The 18,221-nt window shown below is 34.7% G+C and overlaps 1 protein-coding gene and 2 pseudogenes across 2 annotated transcripts; 2 read left to right on the top strand and 1 right to left on the bottom strand.

The window, feature by feature from the left end:
- The first annotated feature begins 1,395 nt into the window (after positions 1-1,395).
- LOC143582533 (ribosomal RNA-processing protein 8-like) lies at positions 1,396-4,664 on the top strand. The gene is made up of 9 exons (XM_077065070.1): positions 1,396-1,533; positions 1,617-1,678; positions 1,757-1,808; positions 2,357-2,471; positions 2,654-2,748; positions 3,463-3,569; positions 3,647-3,761; positions 4,360-4,404; positions 4,486-4,664. Exons 1-9 carry the CDS (start codon positions 1,396-1,398, stop codon positions 4,552-4,554), a joined length of 798 nt encoding a protein of 265 aa, XP_076921185.1. The 3' UTR covers positions 4,555-4,664.
- Positions 4,665-8,171: 3,507 nt separating this feature from the next.
- LOC143582538 (sugar carrier protein C-like) lies at positions 8,172-9,954 on the top strand (annotated as a pseudogene).
- Positions 9,955-10,694: 740 nt separating this feature from the next.
- Positions 10,695-13,193, bottom strand: LOC143582532 (lysophospholipid acyltransferase 1-like; annotated as a pseudogene). The gene is made up of 7 exons (XR_013143987.1): positions 13,109-13,193; positions 12,783-13,003; positions 12,294-12,699; positions 11,345-11,430; positions 11,201-11,264; positions 10,972-11,091; positions 10,695-10,895 (listed from the first exon to the last, which is right to left on the bottom strand). The product of XR_013143987.1 is annotated as a lysophospholipid acyltransferase 1-like (transcript).
- Between the last annotated feature and the right edge of the window lie 5,028 nt (positions 13,194-18,221).

Raw genomic sequence — 18,221 nt, 5'->3', positions numbered from 1 at the left:
CTGAAGTGTTGGCTAAACTTCTGTTGGAAGTCCGCCCAGTCGTAGATGTGATTGACCGGTAGACGATCGAACCACGCTCTAGCAGCCCCGACAAGCGTCATTTGGAACATGTAACACCACGTGGGTTCCGTCCAACTACTGACGGTTGCCCCCGCTATGAATCTGTTCAAATGATCATCTGGGTCGGATATACCATCATATGTGCCTATGCTGGACATTTGTTTGGCACTTTTTGGGGCGATTGCTTCCGCAATGTCCCTTGCAAATTTGGACGTTCCCGCATTTGCAACGTTTGGTCTGAATGTTTTTGAGAAGTCACGTGGACTTCCACCTGTGTTTTTTGGTTTGAAGGCTTCTCCAAAATGCCTTCTCGGTTGGGGATTCGTTTCCTTACGCTTCCCTTTTGCCCTATGGCGAGGGTTCGCGTCGGAGTCGGACTCCTCCGAGTCATCGTCCCAGTATTCTTCGAATTCGTCATCCTGTTGGACGGAACGCAAGCGTTCGTCCAACTCAGCTTGGAATTCCTTTTGACGTGCCTCCGCCCATGCCTTAACTTCATCGAGAGTTTGGCGGGGGAGTCTTGTTCGTTTTTCAAACTGGGTATCGGTGAATCCCAGTGAGCGATTATTTACTGCACTTGCCCCAGCTTGAGTAACTGGGGTAGTGTTCGTAAAATTTACTTCACTTGCCCCGGCTTGGATAGCCGGGGTAGTGTTTGTAAAAACTGTGTTGCCGGTATTCCCCCCAGTAGCTGGGGTAATACCGGCAAAATAATATATAAAAATTGTATATACAAAATAATATGTAAAAAAAACCTAAATAAATCCGCGTAACACGCGGGCTAAAAGCTAGTATATATATATATTATATACGCGTACAGTAAGCAGGTCGTTAATAATAGTATAATAAACAATAATAATAGAAACAATAGGGGGAGGGTGAAGGCAAACACTGTTATACGTATCAGTCTGTATACGGGTTGGGCAGAATCGGAGTGCCGACGCCGCCACCGTCACTGTCGACCGGAGAACACTACTTGTAAGTAACATAACATATCGAATGAAGCTAATTTGTTTGTTATCTTAAAACTTAAACTAAACTAGGTTTTCGTATGTAAACCATAAATCTTCCTCATCGTCTGGTTATAAAAATAATAATTTACAATTGGTTGAATGTTGTTGTTGTTGCTATGTGTGTATGATTCAACTTAACTGTGACAGAAATAAATAAAAACCCAAATCAATAGGTACGACTCAATTAGGTTTACTGAACGCTAATTTCAATCTCTATTCACTTGCTTGCTTCCTTTTTGTGTGTGTGTGAAAATTAATTATATATTTGTTTATGTATGTATGTATGTATGTATGTATGTATTTAGGTTAACAGAGAACAATAATGAATCAAGACGAAAGTAGTTCTCGCAGCAGTCGAAAGCGTAAGAGTAAGAGTAAGAGTGGAGGAAACAATCACCGCCCCCAAAAAAAACCCCAAACCACTTTGACTGCTGCCTCCTCCTCATCTTTCCTTGAAAAGGTCCTTATTATTATTATTATTATCACAATTACAATGCATTGTTGTTTTTATATATATATGTGAATTTGATCTTGATGCTGCAGATGAAAGCAAAGTTATCGGGAGGTCATTTTCGTATGATTAACGAGAAGCTTTATACCTGCTCGTAAATCCCTCCCTCTCTCATTTTTTATATTTATTTTCAACTCACATTTCAATTATATCATCATTTATATGCACGCAGTGGAGATGAAGCCCTTAGCTTCTTTAAGGAAGACCCTTCCTTGTTTAACGCCGTAAGATATTTTTCGTCTTAGCTTGAATTATCATACTATATCTTTTCATATTTTCACCCTTTTTATTTTATATTAACATGGCAAATAATTGCTTCAACTCTGCTATTATCTTGGTTCTTAGTTGATTTTGGCATGTGCATTTTGAAAATAAATAGATATGTGATGTTAATTCATCAAAATATGGTAATTAGAGGTAATACATTAGTCTGCAAGACTCAAGAGACAGTCTTCGGATCTGCTATTAGTGTTTGTAGTTGTAATGTGACAGTTTTGATTATTTAAGTAAGCTATTATAAAAAGTTAAAGCGTCTTCGCCTTCAAATCTTATCAAAGTATAAATAAAAAATACGAAAATTGTTTTTTATTGTTTCTCGTAATGTATTTTGTAGTAAAACATCATCATATAAAATTCTAAATTGCATGACTTATTTAATATCGAGACATGCTGATGAAAGTATCAATTTTTTGTAAAGAAAGAGTAGTAAGTACTTTTGTGAAGTTGATTACCTAATAATGTTACACAACTGATATAGAACTCATGTGGCCAGTATCATACAGGATATCAAGAGCAAATGGCACGTTGGCCTGAACTGCCGGTTAATATTATCATGAAGTGGCTAAAGGATCACAGCTCTTCTTTAGTTGTCGCTGATTTTGGGTGTGGTAAGAACACTCTTTATTTTTCTAGATTTCTATTTTATGTTAAACTACTTGGAGTTGCCCCATGTGACGTGGCAGAATACATTTATATCTACAAGCTGACTATCAATGCACGTGCGAAAGTTTATTTTTTTTCCTAATGTTAAATGTTTGATTCACCATGGTCACATTTTGGTGCATAATAGGCGATGCGCGGCTTGCAAAAGGTGTGAAGAATAAGGTCTTTTCTATAGATCTTGTTGCAAAAGACCCTTCAGTAATCGCTTGTGACATGTCGAAAGTAAGCCTCTTATCAAATTTTCTATAGTTTTTAATAAATTTCAAGATTCTAGACCTTGAAAAATCCCATTGGTCACACATGTATGTTCTGGGTAGTGGTGATTTGATCCCAGTTCCGTACTCGATTGTAAAGCCATGTCTCATACCCGCCCCACTACCCATTAGGTATAGGCAGAGATACATTAGTATGCTAAAAAATACCTGTAAGGATTTTCAAGTACATTTTATTTTCTTTCTATTCTAATTTTTACATAATTTTATGTTTTAATCTTCAATAAATTTTATGATTTTATAAAATCTAAAAGATAATTAGTACCTCGTAGCCTACCGATATAATTAATATAATCAAATTACATATCGTAAAGGAAAATCATTTTATACTTAATGAAGCTACTAGAATGAAGCATTACTAGACAAGGGTTGAAGGTAAAAAAGTTTCAGGTTATATGATTCGGGTAAATATGTTTTATAGCAAAATTGTTTTTTTCATCAAAAATTTGCACGTTAAATATGTTTACATTACGTTGAATGTTTTTTTTTTTTTTGTTAAAATGATTTAAGAAGTTTTCATGTGTTACGATGGCCTTTTTTTAATTATACTTGTTGGAGATAAAATATGCCCGAATGAACCTGTTTATTATTAAATGGGCTGATATTGCCTCTTCTAAGTTGATTTAAGATATTGCCTCTTCTAAGTTGATTTAAAATCTTGCAGACACCCCTTGATTCTTCATCTATCGATGTAGCGGTTTTTTGTCTTTCTTTGATGGGGACCGATTTTCCCAATTTTATCAAGGAAGCACACAGAGTGCTTAAACAGAAGTATGTATCTATCTTAATATCAACTATCGTTTTGTATACTTTATTATCATTAGGATTAAGTAATAGTTTTGTTACAGTGGTTGGCTTTTGATAGCGGAGGTGAAGAGTAGATTTGATCCTAACAATGGTGGAGCGGATCCCGATACCTTTGTTAAAGCTGTTTGCAATCTAGGGTTTACTTCTGTATCCAAAGTTAGTTTATCTTTTATGAAACTTATAGTAATTATCTGGGTTTTGGGTTGTATAAGGTCAAAATGGGTTGTTTTTACTTTTTAGCACTAGAACGGGCCTGTCGGTTCAACCTGCTAACACTCTTTCATCAGTTTTATAGTAAATATTTTATTGTATATAAATGAACAAACTTAGACACACGTGACGTAAACAAATGAACGTAAGCGAATAAATGATCGTTTATGAACAGTCATATGTTTATGTTCTTCTATTTAACAAAATGAACAAAAAAATTTGTTCATGTTCATTAGTTTTTCAATAAATGAACACAAGCGAACTTCATGCTGAACAGGTCACGAACTGTTAATTGAACGTTTGATTCATTTACATGCCTAATAATTATGTGTTTTGTTTTTTTTAACGAGGTAGGGGGTTGTATGCATAATAGATGCCCTTTCGCCGATCCCGTTTCACTCTTTTTTTAATTTTTTTAGTCACTTAACTCGTTATGGATAAAATATATTCCAAATGTGACACGCTCATAAGTAAACATATGAAGATGATTTTTTATAGCTTTTATCGTGATTGCTTATATGCTAATCTATGTTTTAAATTGCAGGACTTCTCAAATAAAATGTTCATTCTTTTATACTTTAAGAAAAAGGTTTGGCAGTCTTATTTAGCTCATTTAATTTTTTGATTCATCATGAAATGACGGTTAACTGGTTTCTGTGACTTTTTTCAGTCAGAGAAAAGTTCTAAGAAGGAAATCAAATGGCCTGAACTGAAGCCATGCATATACAAGCGTCGCTGAGCTCTGTTCTCATGGTGCTAAATGCTTATTAGGTGCTTCTGTTTTACATTAAAAAGGTTTTTTTAAAACTTGATTTACTCTTTTTATGTACAAGTAGCTTGTATTTAAAGTTATTTTTTATGTTTAGTTATTATTTTTATGATTTGGTAGTGAATTACTTTCATCATCCATAGTGCTTGTTTGGTTATGATTGAACATGTTTTGACTATGATTATGATGGTGTTTTAACTCTGACAGGTCAAGTTTTGACCGAATGATTTGCTAATTTTTGACCAAGTACAACTGTTTGCCGGTTTCAGTCAAGTTTGATTTTGAACGAGCATGTGTTACTATGATAATCTGATTTTAACCATCTTTGAGTGATCAACTATGTTCTTGTTGATGGTGATGGATGAAATTGTGATTGACTAAATCACTATTCATTGTTTTGATTTTTTATTTGCTATCACCACATAAATCATATTTACAATAATGTTCAACAAAGGCCTGCTTTTGAATTTGTTGTCTAGAAAGTTTCCATATAAAGTCAAATTTCAGGATTTTGAGTCTTTTGCCTTAACATGAATTAGAGGTGCACAAACCGGGTATTCTTAGGAACCGGAACCGGTTCCGAGTATGGTCAACAAAAGTCAAAACCGGGTCCTGGTAGGAGCGGGTTCCGGGTATAGTCGGGTTTTGACCGGTTCCATCGGGTTTTTTCCGGGTTTCGGGTAAGGTAGGGTCGGGTTTTGACCGGGTATTGGTGGAACCGGTTCCACCGGGTCGGTTCCGGAGGGAAACCCAAAGCTTGGTCCGCACCCGCGGGTAGGGTCGGGTCCGGTTCAGAACCGCCGGGTCGGGTCCGAAACCGGTTCTTTTGTGCACCTCTAACATGAATACACCAAGTCACCAATTACATATATATATATATAGCTTATTCAACTTTCTTTTTTAAGATTGGTTACTTACCTGATGGGTTAGGAGATTGACTTGTTGAGAATGGTTAACTAATGTTGTAGTTTTTTAGCACATATATACATATCCCATATTTACGAAATGCTAAACAGTTTTGCACAGCCTATTAAATTTGAACTTGCTTGGCTCGCATTCAACAACATTTCTACACATTTTGTTTTACAACAATTATATAAATTTTTAACATGAATTCGGAAGTGTTTTATGAGTTATTCTCCAAATGTTTTAAACAATTCTGCACATCTTTAATAACAATTATGAATTGCTTTTTAAAGTGTTTTTTGCAACAATCTTGCATTGTCTTCGAAAGTATGCATATTTTCAACAACATTTCTACTTAGATTGTTACTTAAAGTTGCATCATGATCATGGGGAAGTTTGATTTTTGTTGAAGTAAAAATTGCAATTGTTATCCATTTTTAGCTGCACTGATAAAAAAAAAAGAAAGAGAGAAAAACCATGGATCTGTTTCTAAGTTTTAATATCATATGAGACTATTAGGACAATAAACGAGTAAAACAATAGGGAGTTATCGATACTATATAGTATATACCTACTAGGTTATTGACCTGTGTATAAGATGAGTAGAAGTTAGTAAATTCTTCAAGTAAACATATATGATCATATATTTGAATATTAGATTATTTATATGTATATAACTTTTGAAACGGTTTTGTATAGATTCATATAAGATTTTTTTGTTGTGTCTAATTCGTTTGATTCAGTAATATTTGTATAATACCTATAAGATTTTTTTTATAACTACATACCTTTTCTTGTATTTATTAATCTCAAAAATATAATTGATAATTGATTAATGGCTCTTTAGACATTCGAACCAAACGAAGGTTTCCTATTACGTGGTAATAATAATTAGAGAAAATAATAATGAATTATATTATTTAATAAATGAGTAAAATATAAAATTTTCATTGTAAAATTTGACTATGCAAGACAACAATAAGATATTCCTCATTTGGATGCTCTGAATTAGGAGTATTCAAAGTCAGATATCCTAAAATATTTAGAATTGTTATCCGAATCAGAATCAGAATCTGAAAATTCGGATATCCGAAATATTTCGGATTCGAATTATTTTAACAACCCTACTCATAATCATACTTAGGGATGATAACGAGCCGAGTTCGGACCGGATATTGGTAATCCCATACCCATACTCATTTGTAAAATCTTGTCTCATACACGACCCATTACCCGCCGGTTATTTGTCAGGTAATTACCCGGCGAGTATCGGGCATACCCGTGTATACCCGTTGAGACTTTCAAGTACAATTTTTATCATTATAATTATCTTATACCTTTCATGTAACAATTATTACAAATATAAATATAATGAACTTCATATATAGAAACGTGACAATAAATAAAAAATATCACTATAATTTTTTTATATATATGCTTCACAACCTACGAAATACAAAGAATTTTTCGGGTTTGTGTTTTCGGGTAATCGGGTCGGGTATCATCTAATCCCATACCCGGCCCGTACCCGCAAAAAATTTTGAAATCCTAATCTCATACCCGACCCATATCCATCAGGTTTCAGGTATACCCCGTCCCATTTGTTTCGAGTTTCGATTATACCATCAGACTCAGGCTTTATTTTCATCCCTAATCATACATAAGTTGAGAGGCACAATCATCCCATAATGTTAGGAAGATAGAGCTACCCTAAGTAGAAAAAAATCGTTGGAAATATTATAAAGATGTTTGACTTGTTACTTAACAGAAAAGGTAAAACAATTAAGCAATTTTATATAGCAGTAACTAAACTTTCATGTTTTATTAAATTAAATGACGTAACATGTTTTTTTAGCGTTTTTTTTTTGTTTCACATAAGAAATCTTTTTATCTTTTTTTTATGTTGACGTTGAGTGACGACGTGAATTTTATTTTTTATTTTTGAATTTTAATATAATTAACGTTTTATTAATTTTTTTTAAATTTAACTACATACATTGCAAATTCCGACCTCCACATCTTATCCTCCATTTCAATGACGAATATTGTTGGGAAGACTTGAATCCAACTACCTAAAACCTCTAAACCCATATGTTTTAAACACATTAACGCATCTAAATCATAAGATGAAACAGCTAGGTTACAAGTGAATAAATTTACCATGATAGTTTAGAACTTAATTATTTTTAAGCTATTAAAAAAGTTATTATTAAAGTTCGGGTTGTTCGGGTCAGATCGGTTGGAGATTCGTAAATTCGAATTCGATTTTGATTTGGATAAATGCCATATTTATTTGAATAATACAAAACCAAACTTGAGTTCGTTATTCGGTTAGAGTTTTGAATTTTTTAAATCTGTTGGAAATAATTTGGAAGGGGTAATTTATTACAAAATACTGTGTAATTAGTTAGATTTTAATTTAATCTAGATTAGATGTAAGGAAAATAATTTGTAATTCAAAATCCGACGTATTTAAACTTAAAACTAAAAGATAAACACGTACAAATTAAATCCTGAAGAATTGACCGACCATACTACAAATAGAATTACTTAGGCATTTGATTCCAACTCAAACACAACAATTAATTTCATCTATAAATACACACATACAATCTTGTAGTATGTATTTTTGCAACTCCTTATTCATTCATTCATCTATTGATCTATAATTCTATACAACAATGGCTGGTGGTGGTGTGATCTCTTCTGGTAATGGAAAAGCTTACCCCGGCAAACTCACATTCAAGGTGGCGATGACATGTTTGGTGGCGGCATGCGGCGGTCTGATCTTCGGTTACGATATCGGAATCTCAGGCGGGGTGACATCCATGGCACCCTTTCTTCCCTGAGGTTTACCGAAAGGAGTCCGAAACCAAAGCTTCAAGCAACCAATACTGCAAGTTTAACAGTGCAACATTAACCTTGTTCACTTCATCCTTGTACTTGGCTGCTCTTTTCGCATCATGTCTTGCGTCCTTTGTCACCAAGGCTTGTGGCCGCAAGATATCCATGCTCATCGGTGGTATCACCTTCTTCATCGGTGCATTATGCAATGGCTTTGCGGTGTCTGTTTGGATGCTTATTGTTGGTCGGTTGCTTCTCGGTATTGGTATAGGATTTGCTAATCAGGTAATTCATTGATCATACTGTTAATTTGTTTGATGATTATTCAATATAACTACATAAATGAATATTTGATATCTTAAATTATCAAACTTATTACTAATATATGCATGTATGTGTTTTTGTGTTTTATAGTCGGTACCTCTATATCTCTCGGAGGTGGCTCCCTACAAGTGGCGTGGCGCATGCAATGTGCTGTTTCAACTCTCGATCACCGTCGGTTTTCTAGTCGCGAATGCTGTAAACTACGGGTTTGCCCAGATCAAGGGCGGGTGGGGCTGGCGTTTGAGTTTGGGCGGTGCTATCGTCCCGGCTATCATCTTCATCATCGGGACTTTAACACTCGCGGACACTCCAAACTCCCTTATTCAACGTGGAAAGCTTCAAGAAGCCAAACAAAGACTACTCAAAATCCGCGGTGTTGATAATGTAGATGAAGAGTTCAACGATCTTGTTGATGCAAGTGAAGAGTCTATAAAGATTAAGAGCCCATGGCTCAATCTTCTTAACCGTAAATACAGACCGCAGGTGTTCTATGCGGTTGCCATTCCGTTCTTTCAACAACTAACCGGCATGAATGTGTTCATGTTCTACGCTCTAGTTTTGTTTAAAACCATGGGGTTTGGGGACAACGCGTCCCTCCTTTCCGCACTCATCACCGGGGCGGTTAACATGATAGCAACGATCGATTCGGTCCTTTTGGTCGATGAATATGGAAGAAGGTTTTGGTTTTTTGAAGGTGGCATTCAAATGTTTGTTTGCCAGGTAAATTGAGAAAAATTTTAAATGATCAAAATTATAATGTAGTCTATAATATTTATGATATTAATCTAATTTGTATTATTTTTGTAGGCTGTGATCACGTTTGCAATTGGTTACAAGTTTGGGATTAGCGGAAACCCGGGTGAGCTTGAGAAATGGTATTCGGCGCTCGTAGTTATAGCCATCTGCGTATACATTGCCGGGTTTGCGTGGTCTTGGGGGCCGTTGGGTTGGCTCGTGCCCAGTGAAATCTTTCCACTCGAGATCCGATCAGCCGCGCAAAGTGTTACTGTTTCGGTTAACATGTTATTCACCTTCTTCATTGCACAAATCTTCCTCCAATTGTTGTGTTATTTAAGGTTTGGGTTGTTTATATTCTTTATGGTTTGGGTCGTTGTGATGACGGTTGTCGTTTACTTTTTCTTGCCGGAGACGAAGGGAATTCCGATTGAAGAGATGGCCGGAATTTGGAAGGAACACTGGTATTGGAAAAAGTTTTTTCCCGTTGCTGATGAAGAAATGGCGGATGTTAAAAAGGATACAAACAAGGATGACCAAGAATACGAAATTAGAAGTTAATCCTGAAACGAGCTTAAAATAAAGTTTGAGTTTTAGTAGTGATAATAGGATTAGATTTGGGTTTCAAGTTTTTATTAGTATAAATAGAGGGTCTAGGGTTAATTGTAATTTGTGATTTTACTTTTTAATAATATTGAAAAGAGTCGTGAGCGGTTCTCACAAAATAATCGTATTCTTTATCCAATTATTCCAACAGTTTACGTTTTCGTTTTATGTATTTTTGTATTAAGCTTAGTAGTTCGAAGTTGTTGATGTGTAGTGTAGGGGATTCTTGGTTTTAATTTTATATTACGTCAAACTTTTTATACGTACAAGAATTAAGCTCATATATTAACAAAGTGTTTTGTGAACTGGTTTTTCAAGTGATCATGTGAATTTCTTTTAATCTTTTTAAGCCCTCTATTCGTATTGTAATATGAAAGAACCACGGTGGTGCATGGTTTATTAACGAATGAAATTATCTAGACCAAGAAACTTGAATTGTTGAAACATCTATCGACGATTTGGAAAGCACCTATTTTTTTGTTGTAATTCTTTTTCGTCAGAAATCCCTCTATAACTACCAATTTACCACGAACCACATATAAGTTTCTCCCCCCCCCCCCCCCCCCCCCCTCTCCTTGTGAAAGAAATTGAGTACAACATATAGACTTCATAACAATGATCTTAGATAACGGCAACAAAATTGAAAACAAAAAAGTCGTTTTTGACATTAAATTTAATCCTAGCTAAGAAATGATTTAGTTTGGCAAATCTCATCCTTCGCTTTTTCATTGGGAATTAAGGGAGAGAGATGGTTTTACAAAACCTCACAGCTCTTTTCGGGCTTTCGATGGTTTTGGCTTGATTACATTCCCAAGAAGAATCAACACCAACGGAATGATAGTTCCAATGTAGTATACGCTCCCGTACGCAGCCACTGTTTCGTGTAGACTTAATACCTGTTTCATAAAAGCCAACACCAGTCAAAATTGGGTTCTAATTTCCTCGATTTAATAAGAAGAAATTTATACTAACCATAAAACCAATGCAGGAATAGTTTAGAACAAGAAGCGTGTAAGCAAAGTTCAAGAGACTTAAAAGACTTCTTGACCAAAGCCAAATGTGGTGGGACCGCCTGCTGTCATCTGTAAATGGCTGTGCTCATAGACGAATTAAAACAATTGTAAGGCGAATAATAAAGTTTATAGGATTTAATTCACGTTAGATGCAAGTTATAAAAAAAAAATGTTGACCGGTGTGTTACCTCTTGACCCGGCAATCATCAAAGCAGATTGAACAAAGAATATGATGTACCCAGGATATAATCCCTGTTATTATCAGAAATGTTAACCAAGTTTAGATTATATAAAATAAGAAATGATTCAAAATTAATGTAATTTAAACTTACATGCCAGACAGCACTAACAGTCTGTGTCGCTAGCAACTGGAAAAACCCGGGCTTCTTTCCCTTTTGAACAAGTCTGTCATAAACATCTGATAACGAAAATAAATTAGCGGTCACAGTTTCCAACACAGCATGAAAATAGACGGGTTTTGGGTTGTCGTGTCTAACCCATGCCATAAATGAGCGTGTTCAGAATGGCCTGTTTGATTAAACGGATCGTGCTCAGGTCAACCCACTGACCTGCTTAATAAAAGGTTCGTGGTCGGGCTGATGTGTTTGATTAACAACTCGTGTTTGGGTTGACATGTTTAACCCAGTTAATCAATCAGGTCGATCCGTTTAACCCATTTTCTACAACCCACCAACACGTTTAACACATTTACCAATTGATTTCTATTCGTCAACCCATTAATAGTTTAATACACGTTTAGATAAATAGGTTAAACTGGCAGTATTTAGGTTGACCTGCTTAGCCCATTTGATTAGACTGGTCAACCCGCTAAACCGTTTAACCCATTTTTACAACCCACCAACCCGTTGAAACGTTTACAACTTCATTACTAAATACTACCCATCAACCCGTTTGACACGTTTAGATATTTGGGTCAAACAAGTTGTGTCTGGTTGACCTGTTTAACAGGTTTAAGTAAACATATCAGCCCCCGCTAACTCATTTAACCCACTTTTGACAACCCACCACCCCATTTAACATAATTACAGCTTGATCACCAACACCATCAACCCATTTGACATGTTCATATAAATGGGTTACACGGGTGGTTATGTTTGCATTACACGATTTTTAAGTGTGTGCGACTGCGAGTTAGGATTGATGTTGACACGAATAATTACGCGGTCATGTTCCACATGAGTGGTAACTCAACCGAGGCGTACCACACCCATTATTAAAAATATCAGATATAATAAGAAAGGCATATGGATAGCAACTCACAGTGACGAAGCCATGTGCTGACTTGGATATTCCACACGAGCGGTAACGCAACCGAACTCTTTGCAAACTCAACACCCAAAACATCAACGTTTTTCGCACGGTCCCACCGAGCTTTGGGCGGAGAAGAATCAGTCCAGCCACTGAAACCGAGGCCAGAAATAATAATAGAAGCTTCCGAGATAGACCAAATGAAATAATATTTCCAGCGAGCAGTGAAGCCCGACATGTATTGAACGGTCAAACGTTTCACAAATCTCCATTCTTGATAAATCGGTTCACTAAATCTTGAAAGTGGATAATAAGGCGAAAGATATAGATACAAACCCATACATACACCCGCTTGAAGAAGTGCTTTAAGTGTTGGAACATATGGTGAAGGTGAACCTTTATCAGATTTTGTCCAAATCTGAGAAACAAATTTCAAAATTTAATTTGTTATATTATATAAAGATTCATTATAAATATTGAGGAGATAAATTGGTTTATTACCCCTTTTCTTTCGGTCCAATCCAAATAATCTTTGATTTCGTAAACTGGACCAGCAAAGTGACTTCCACAGCATAGGCAATATCCGACATACTCGATTAAAGACGGTAACTTAAGTAAGCGGTTTTTCTTTTGGGATTCACGAAGATCGGCCTCTTTTAATAATCCATCGTTGTAATTAATAGCACATGAAATCACTTTCAGTGTTATCACCATAAGAGATCCTACATAAAAGCATTAAAAATTATACTTGATCCTCAAAATTACAAATTTACAATTTATTTAAAGGAACTAATTCTTAATTAAAGATAAAATACAATGAGTGGCACCTGTAGCATCAATTCCTCCTTCCTTCCAAGCATCTCCACTCATGTAGTATACATGGCTACATGTTTGACAGAAATTAACAAAAATTAATACAATTACAGATATTGAAATGCATCATATCTTAAGAAGAAATGAAAGACTGAATTTATTTGGGAATAATAATAACTGAAAGAAACAGAGAGGCTTTGATCAGCATGTGAACTATTTTCGTACATGGTTTAAAGGATTTGATAAATTATCACATGCGTTAAGTTATTTGTTGATTTCATATACCTAACTATTAACTATATATGTGTTACAGTGTTGGCATATATGTAGAGATATACATGTGTGTGTCCCACTTCCAGACTTTAGTAATTAGTACTTCTAAAAATACTAACATACACACATGTGATAATTTGAGATCTTCATAATCATAAAATCAACATATCTTTAACATACAGAAAGAATTCAACTGGTTCACAACTTCACATGTATAACCACTTCCATTATTGCAATATTATATTTGGGATTCCTTATTTCCCCTCCTTATAACTTTTCTCATAAGTTAATAAGCTACAACTTTGTAACTTATTAACTTATCCCCTCACAATAACACATGATACCAAACACCTTTTAACTTTCCAAAAGTTAATAAGTCATAAGTTGCTCAAAATAAACAAAATCCCAAACACCCCCTAAAAAGTTACTTGTAAAGTTTAAGCCTTTATTACACATCAGTACTTTTAACCTTTTAAACATGAAAAGTTTAGAACTTCAACTTTGGCCACTAAAGCTTTATACTTTGCACCTTTCAACTTTGGACACAATAACTTTTAAGCTTTCAACTTTGACCACAAAACTTTTAGACTTATACCGTGACAAACCGAACCAATACTCAAGGGCGAAGGTTAGTGAGGGACAAAGGGTCCCCCCCCCCTTTTATAACGCAGCCGTGTAAATTTGCCTGTTTTCGTCCAAAAACTTATATACGTGGTGTAAATTTGCCCGTTCTCGACTGAAAAATTGAGCCCGACCCCCCTCTTTTATGATTTTTAAATACATTTTGAGTCCCCCCCCAAAAAAAAAAAGAACTCTTCCAAGCTTCACCACTGCCACTGCTGATCGTCAGGTTTCTATTACAAATCAAGTTCGAGGGGCCACAACGGACGGGTTCTCCAACTTGTTTTATATAATGACTAAACATTTAAAACAAAATATATTCAAGTCATAGCTATATCACTTGTAATAGATTCATGCAACATATGTTATTATGCACACCTTATTTAAGTAACATTTACTAGTCAAATGCACAACACTTAAATGCATGGTACCCACCAAAAAGTAACAAATACCCATAAACCAAGCCCTAATTAGCTAAAATTTCAAATTCAGCGATCAAATGCAAACAACCATACCATCCAATAAGAAAACCAGGGGCGGACCCACATAGGTCCGATCGGGGTCCCGGGACACCGATGTTTTTTAAAAATTACTTAGAGACGGTATATTAAATTTTGTAAGGACCCCATAAAAATTAATACTTGGAACCCATACTATTAACATTGAACTGGTACAGTGGAAAGTCCCTTGTGTGAGAGGTTGTAGGTTCAAGCCCCATCATACTCCTCTTTTGTTGTTTTTTTAATATCCTAGTCTTAGTTATTCAGTTAGGGTATTTGTGCTTTTTGTTAGTTTCTCTCATATAGTCATTATCACCATGCAACATATATAATGTTAACATGGATTTTGCATATTCTTTTATTATTTACCTTGTGTATGTATATTATAATTAATCATTTATTTGTGTTAGAGTTATTTTTTCATGTTTTGGTCAATTATGTAAGACCATATATATAGATTACGTTCATGTTTTTCGGGTATGAATTAAAAGTGTATGTTTCATCTAGTTTGTAATTTAGATTCTTTCTACTTACTTGTTTCCAATGACACCATAGTTCCGTGTTTTATTATGTTCCTCGCCTTGACCCGACCCGAATAACGACCGACCCGAAAAATTTTGTAAACCGAAAAAATTGGGACCCCATTGACAAAAAATCCTGGGTCCGCCACTGAAGATAACCCATAGCCGACACGAACGAAATCACGCCGCATCGTTTCCTGTACACGACCATTGACCCGTAGCTGATTAACATGGGCACGAAGAAGTGTAGGTTGGAAGAGAATCCGAATGAGATGTAAGAAAGCAATGTTCCCTTAATCAATGCTTTCATGTTTGGTTAATAGTTAATACTAATAGGATTTCTTAAACTTGAAATGTTTTCCTTTATATGTCATCAAGTTTACTTAAGTACCCCTAGATAAATCAACCATTCTCAACTAGTCAACTATCAATTAGAAGAAAAAGAAGATTAGCATACCAAAATGGAACTCAACTCGTATGATGTTTCTAAAGTATGGGTTGCTATAAATGGATAATGTAGAGTGTGAGTTAAGAACTCTTACGATATCAGATTTGTGGCCATGGCCTCCAAATGATATAACCATAGGTGGTTCAAAGACTAATACTTTTACAAATAACATATTATCTCAAAATCATCAGAGTTCTAGTGAGCTAATGGGTGTCAACATGGAGTATAGATGAATGATATGCGATATCAAACTAATGAGTTTTATATAGAACTTCAAATAAAGGTATGGGTAGAACTTGTCACGAAAAGTTACGTATTTTTCATTTTATTAATATTGTAGTTTATATTACCTTAATATTTTTAACTTTTTATTTACTTAACTATTTAAAAGTTAATTAATTTTATTATTAACTTAGTGGGAGACTGGGAGATGCGTATGTCTTACAACCAAATGGTTATCGTACCTAGTATTATTTGAGACAATGAGTGAAAATAAGTGTGTGTGGGGTGTGGTGGGGAATTAGTTGCTAAAAAAATATATATTATTTATTTATTCTACTATTATAAATTTTAGCCTTTTCATATTTATTTGAAAGATTGCTAAGATACTAAATAATGGCATAAGTTGCACAACTATAACCCATTTAGACGAGGGTAGTAATTAAATGAATTTTTGAAATAAAATATGGTAAAGAAGAGTAAACTTTATGAAAAGAAAATAGCTACCATAATTATAATTAGGGTGGAGTAGTAAGAAGTCAAAAATCATGTTCGGGGTGGTCATTTAGCACACCAAGACAACTTGATGATCGTTAGTGGTTAATGTTTATTGATATCTTGTTCAAAGCACACATGTAAAACAAGACAAAATACTATGAATATATAAATAGAAAATGTTTTAAAATCAGGAAAATTTGGGCCAAGACTAAAAGGGCAAACGGTTTTCAAATTAGACCGGTTGGATTGATTGAAACAAACTAGAAGGGTTTTGTTGTACGACGTAGTTAGCTATACACTTATCCTAGGTTCGGTTTATTGAACAGATGTTTATATTAGTACTTTTAGTATCATTAGATCATTTTAGCGATTATGATTTACTTAAGATCAAAGTAAATCTGAATAAGTTGTGTTGCGAGTTAGAAGATGCGAATTACAAGTATGTCTAAGACTAATTTAATTTGCGCCATACCAGGGTCAATGGGAAATGGCCTTCGACATGGTCAAGGGGTGGAGTCCATGGTGGTGTCTACTGGCTCCTGAGCATCAACTTTGGCGACAAAAAAGATTGATTATCAGTGTTGAGTGCCTCTGGGGCTTGCGTTTGTTCTACTCAGTTGATAGAAACTACACTGTCAATATCAACTTATCGATATACAGTAATTGTGGGATCAATCATAGTTAAGCTATTAACAAAATTATACAATTAACGTATAATTGTGTAATCAATGTTTTTAGTTGTAATTGTTCGTGTTGAAAACTATCAGTGTAACTGAAATCATAAAATTATCTTTATCTCATAGTTCTGGAAAAAAAATAATTCTGGACCAATCTATATATATTTATGTTTTTGTTTTATGTTTTTGTTTCTAACAAAATATACATCTATTGTAATTATCTCAAAGTCAGTGAATTTGTACATAACTGATTTGATTTTTTAATGAGTTAATTATTGAATGTAAATACATGACTATAAAGTAAAAAGAGATATTTGGGTGAACTATTAAAACTTACTTATTTGTTTGTTAAAAAATAAAATGTTTTTGACAAAGCTTCTCCAAAGACTTCAAATTGGAGTTTTTCAAAAGTGGTTTTTGCTTTTTAAAAATCAAATAAGCAATTTTAAAAGATCAACCAAACACCCCCTAAAACTCGAAATAATATCTTTAAAAATAATAATACTATTAATACAAAATGAATACTCAAATTACCTGATCAATTTTAAGATACCACGGGTAGTCGGACTTTATTCGTTGGTCGTCCATAAAAAAGAGAGATTCGACTCGAACTACTTGCCTTATAACATTTGAGCCAATTGTGATCCGCTCGAATAAAACTTTACGCTATAATTTTAGTTTATATTTATAGCTACTGTGTTTTTTAAGGTTTACATAACATACAAATTCATTAAATTTCATAATAACAAGCTTTGTTCATGAGTTACAAGGTAGCTCTTATTGAACTCTAGAGGTGCACAAACTGATTTAAAACTCAAAACCGGTTTGGGTTGAGACCGGTTTGATTTGGCCAACAAAAGTCAATACTGGTTTATGATTTGTTTCGGTTCGGGTTGAAACCAGTTTTTTGACCAGTTCACGATCGGTTTCTTTTGATCGGTTTTAATTCGGGTTATGCCTGGTTTTGGTTCGGTTAACCGGTTTGGAACCGTTTTTGTGAAGAAAATTACAAACCGGTTTCGAACTACGGTTTCAATCGATTCCAAACGGGTTTCCACATAATCGGTTTCAAACCAGCCGGTTTTGGATCAATTTTCGGGTCAGGTCAGTTAACGGCTATTGAAATCGAGCCGAATATGAGCTTAACTTACCCTTAAGATTGATTATTACAAGTTGAGTCAACATGAATCTATAGTTGGGTTTGGGTTTCCTTAATAGTTGGGGTCTCTTTAGATTGTTCCGGCCATTTTCTTTGTATGAACTTGTTGTGAACATGGAGCAAGTCTTTAGCCCATTAGCATGAATAATTTAAAAGGATTTTCTTTGTACAAAGAGATTCGAATCGAACATGCGAATGAAAAACCTGAAAT

Source organism: Bidens hawaiensis, unplaced genomic scaffold (genome assembly GCF_021521415.1).
Source record: "Bidens hawaiensis isolate Kalapana, Puna unplaced genomic scaffold, B.hawaiensis_p1.1 tig00031775_1, whole genome shotgun sequence".
NCBI classification, from domain to species: Eukaryota; Viridiplantae; Streptophyta; class Magnoliopsida; order Asterales; family Asteraceae; genus Bidens; species Bidens hawaiensis.
Note: the sequence above shows the minus strand (reverse complement) of the source record. Positions and strands in the feature narration are given on the sequence as shown.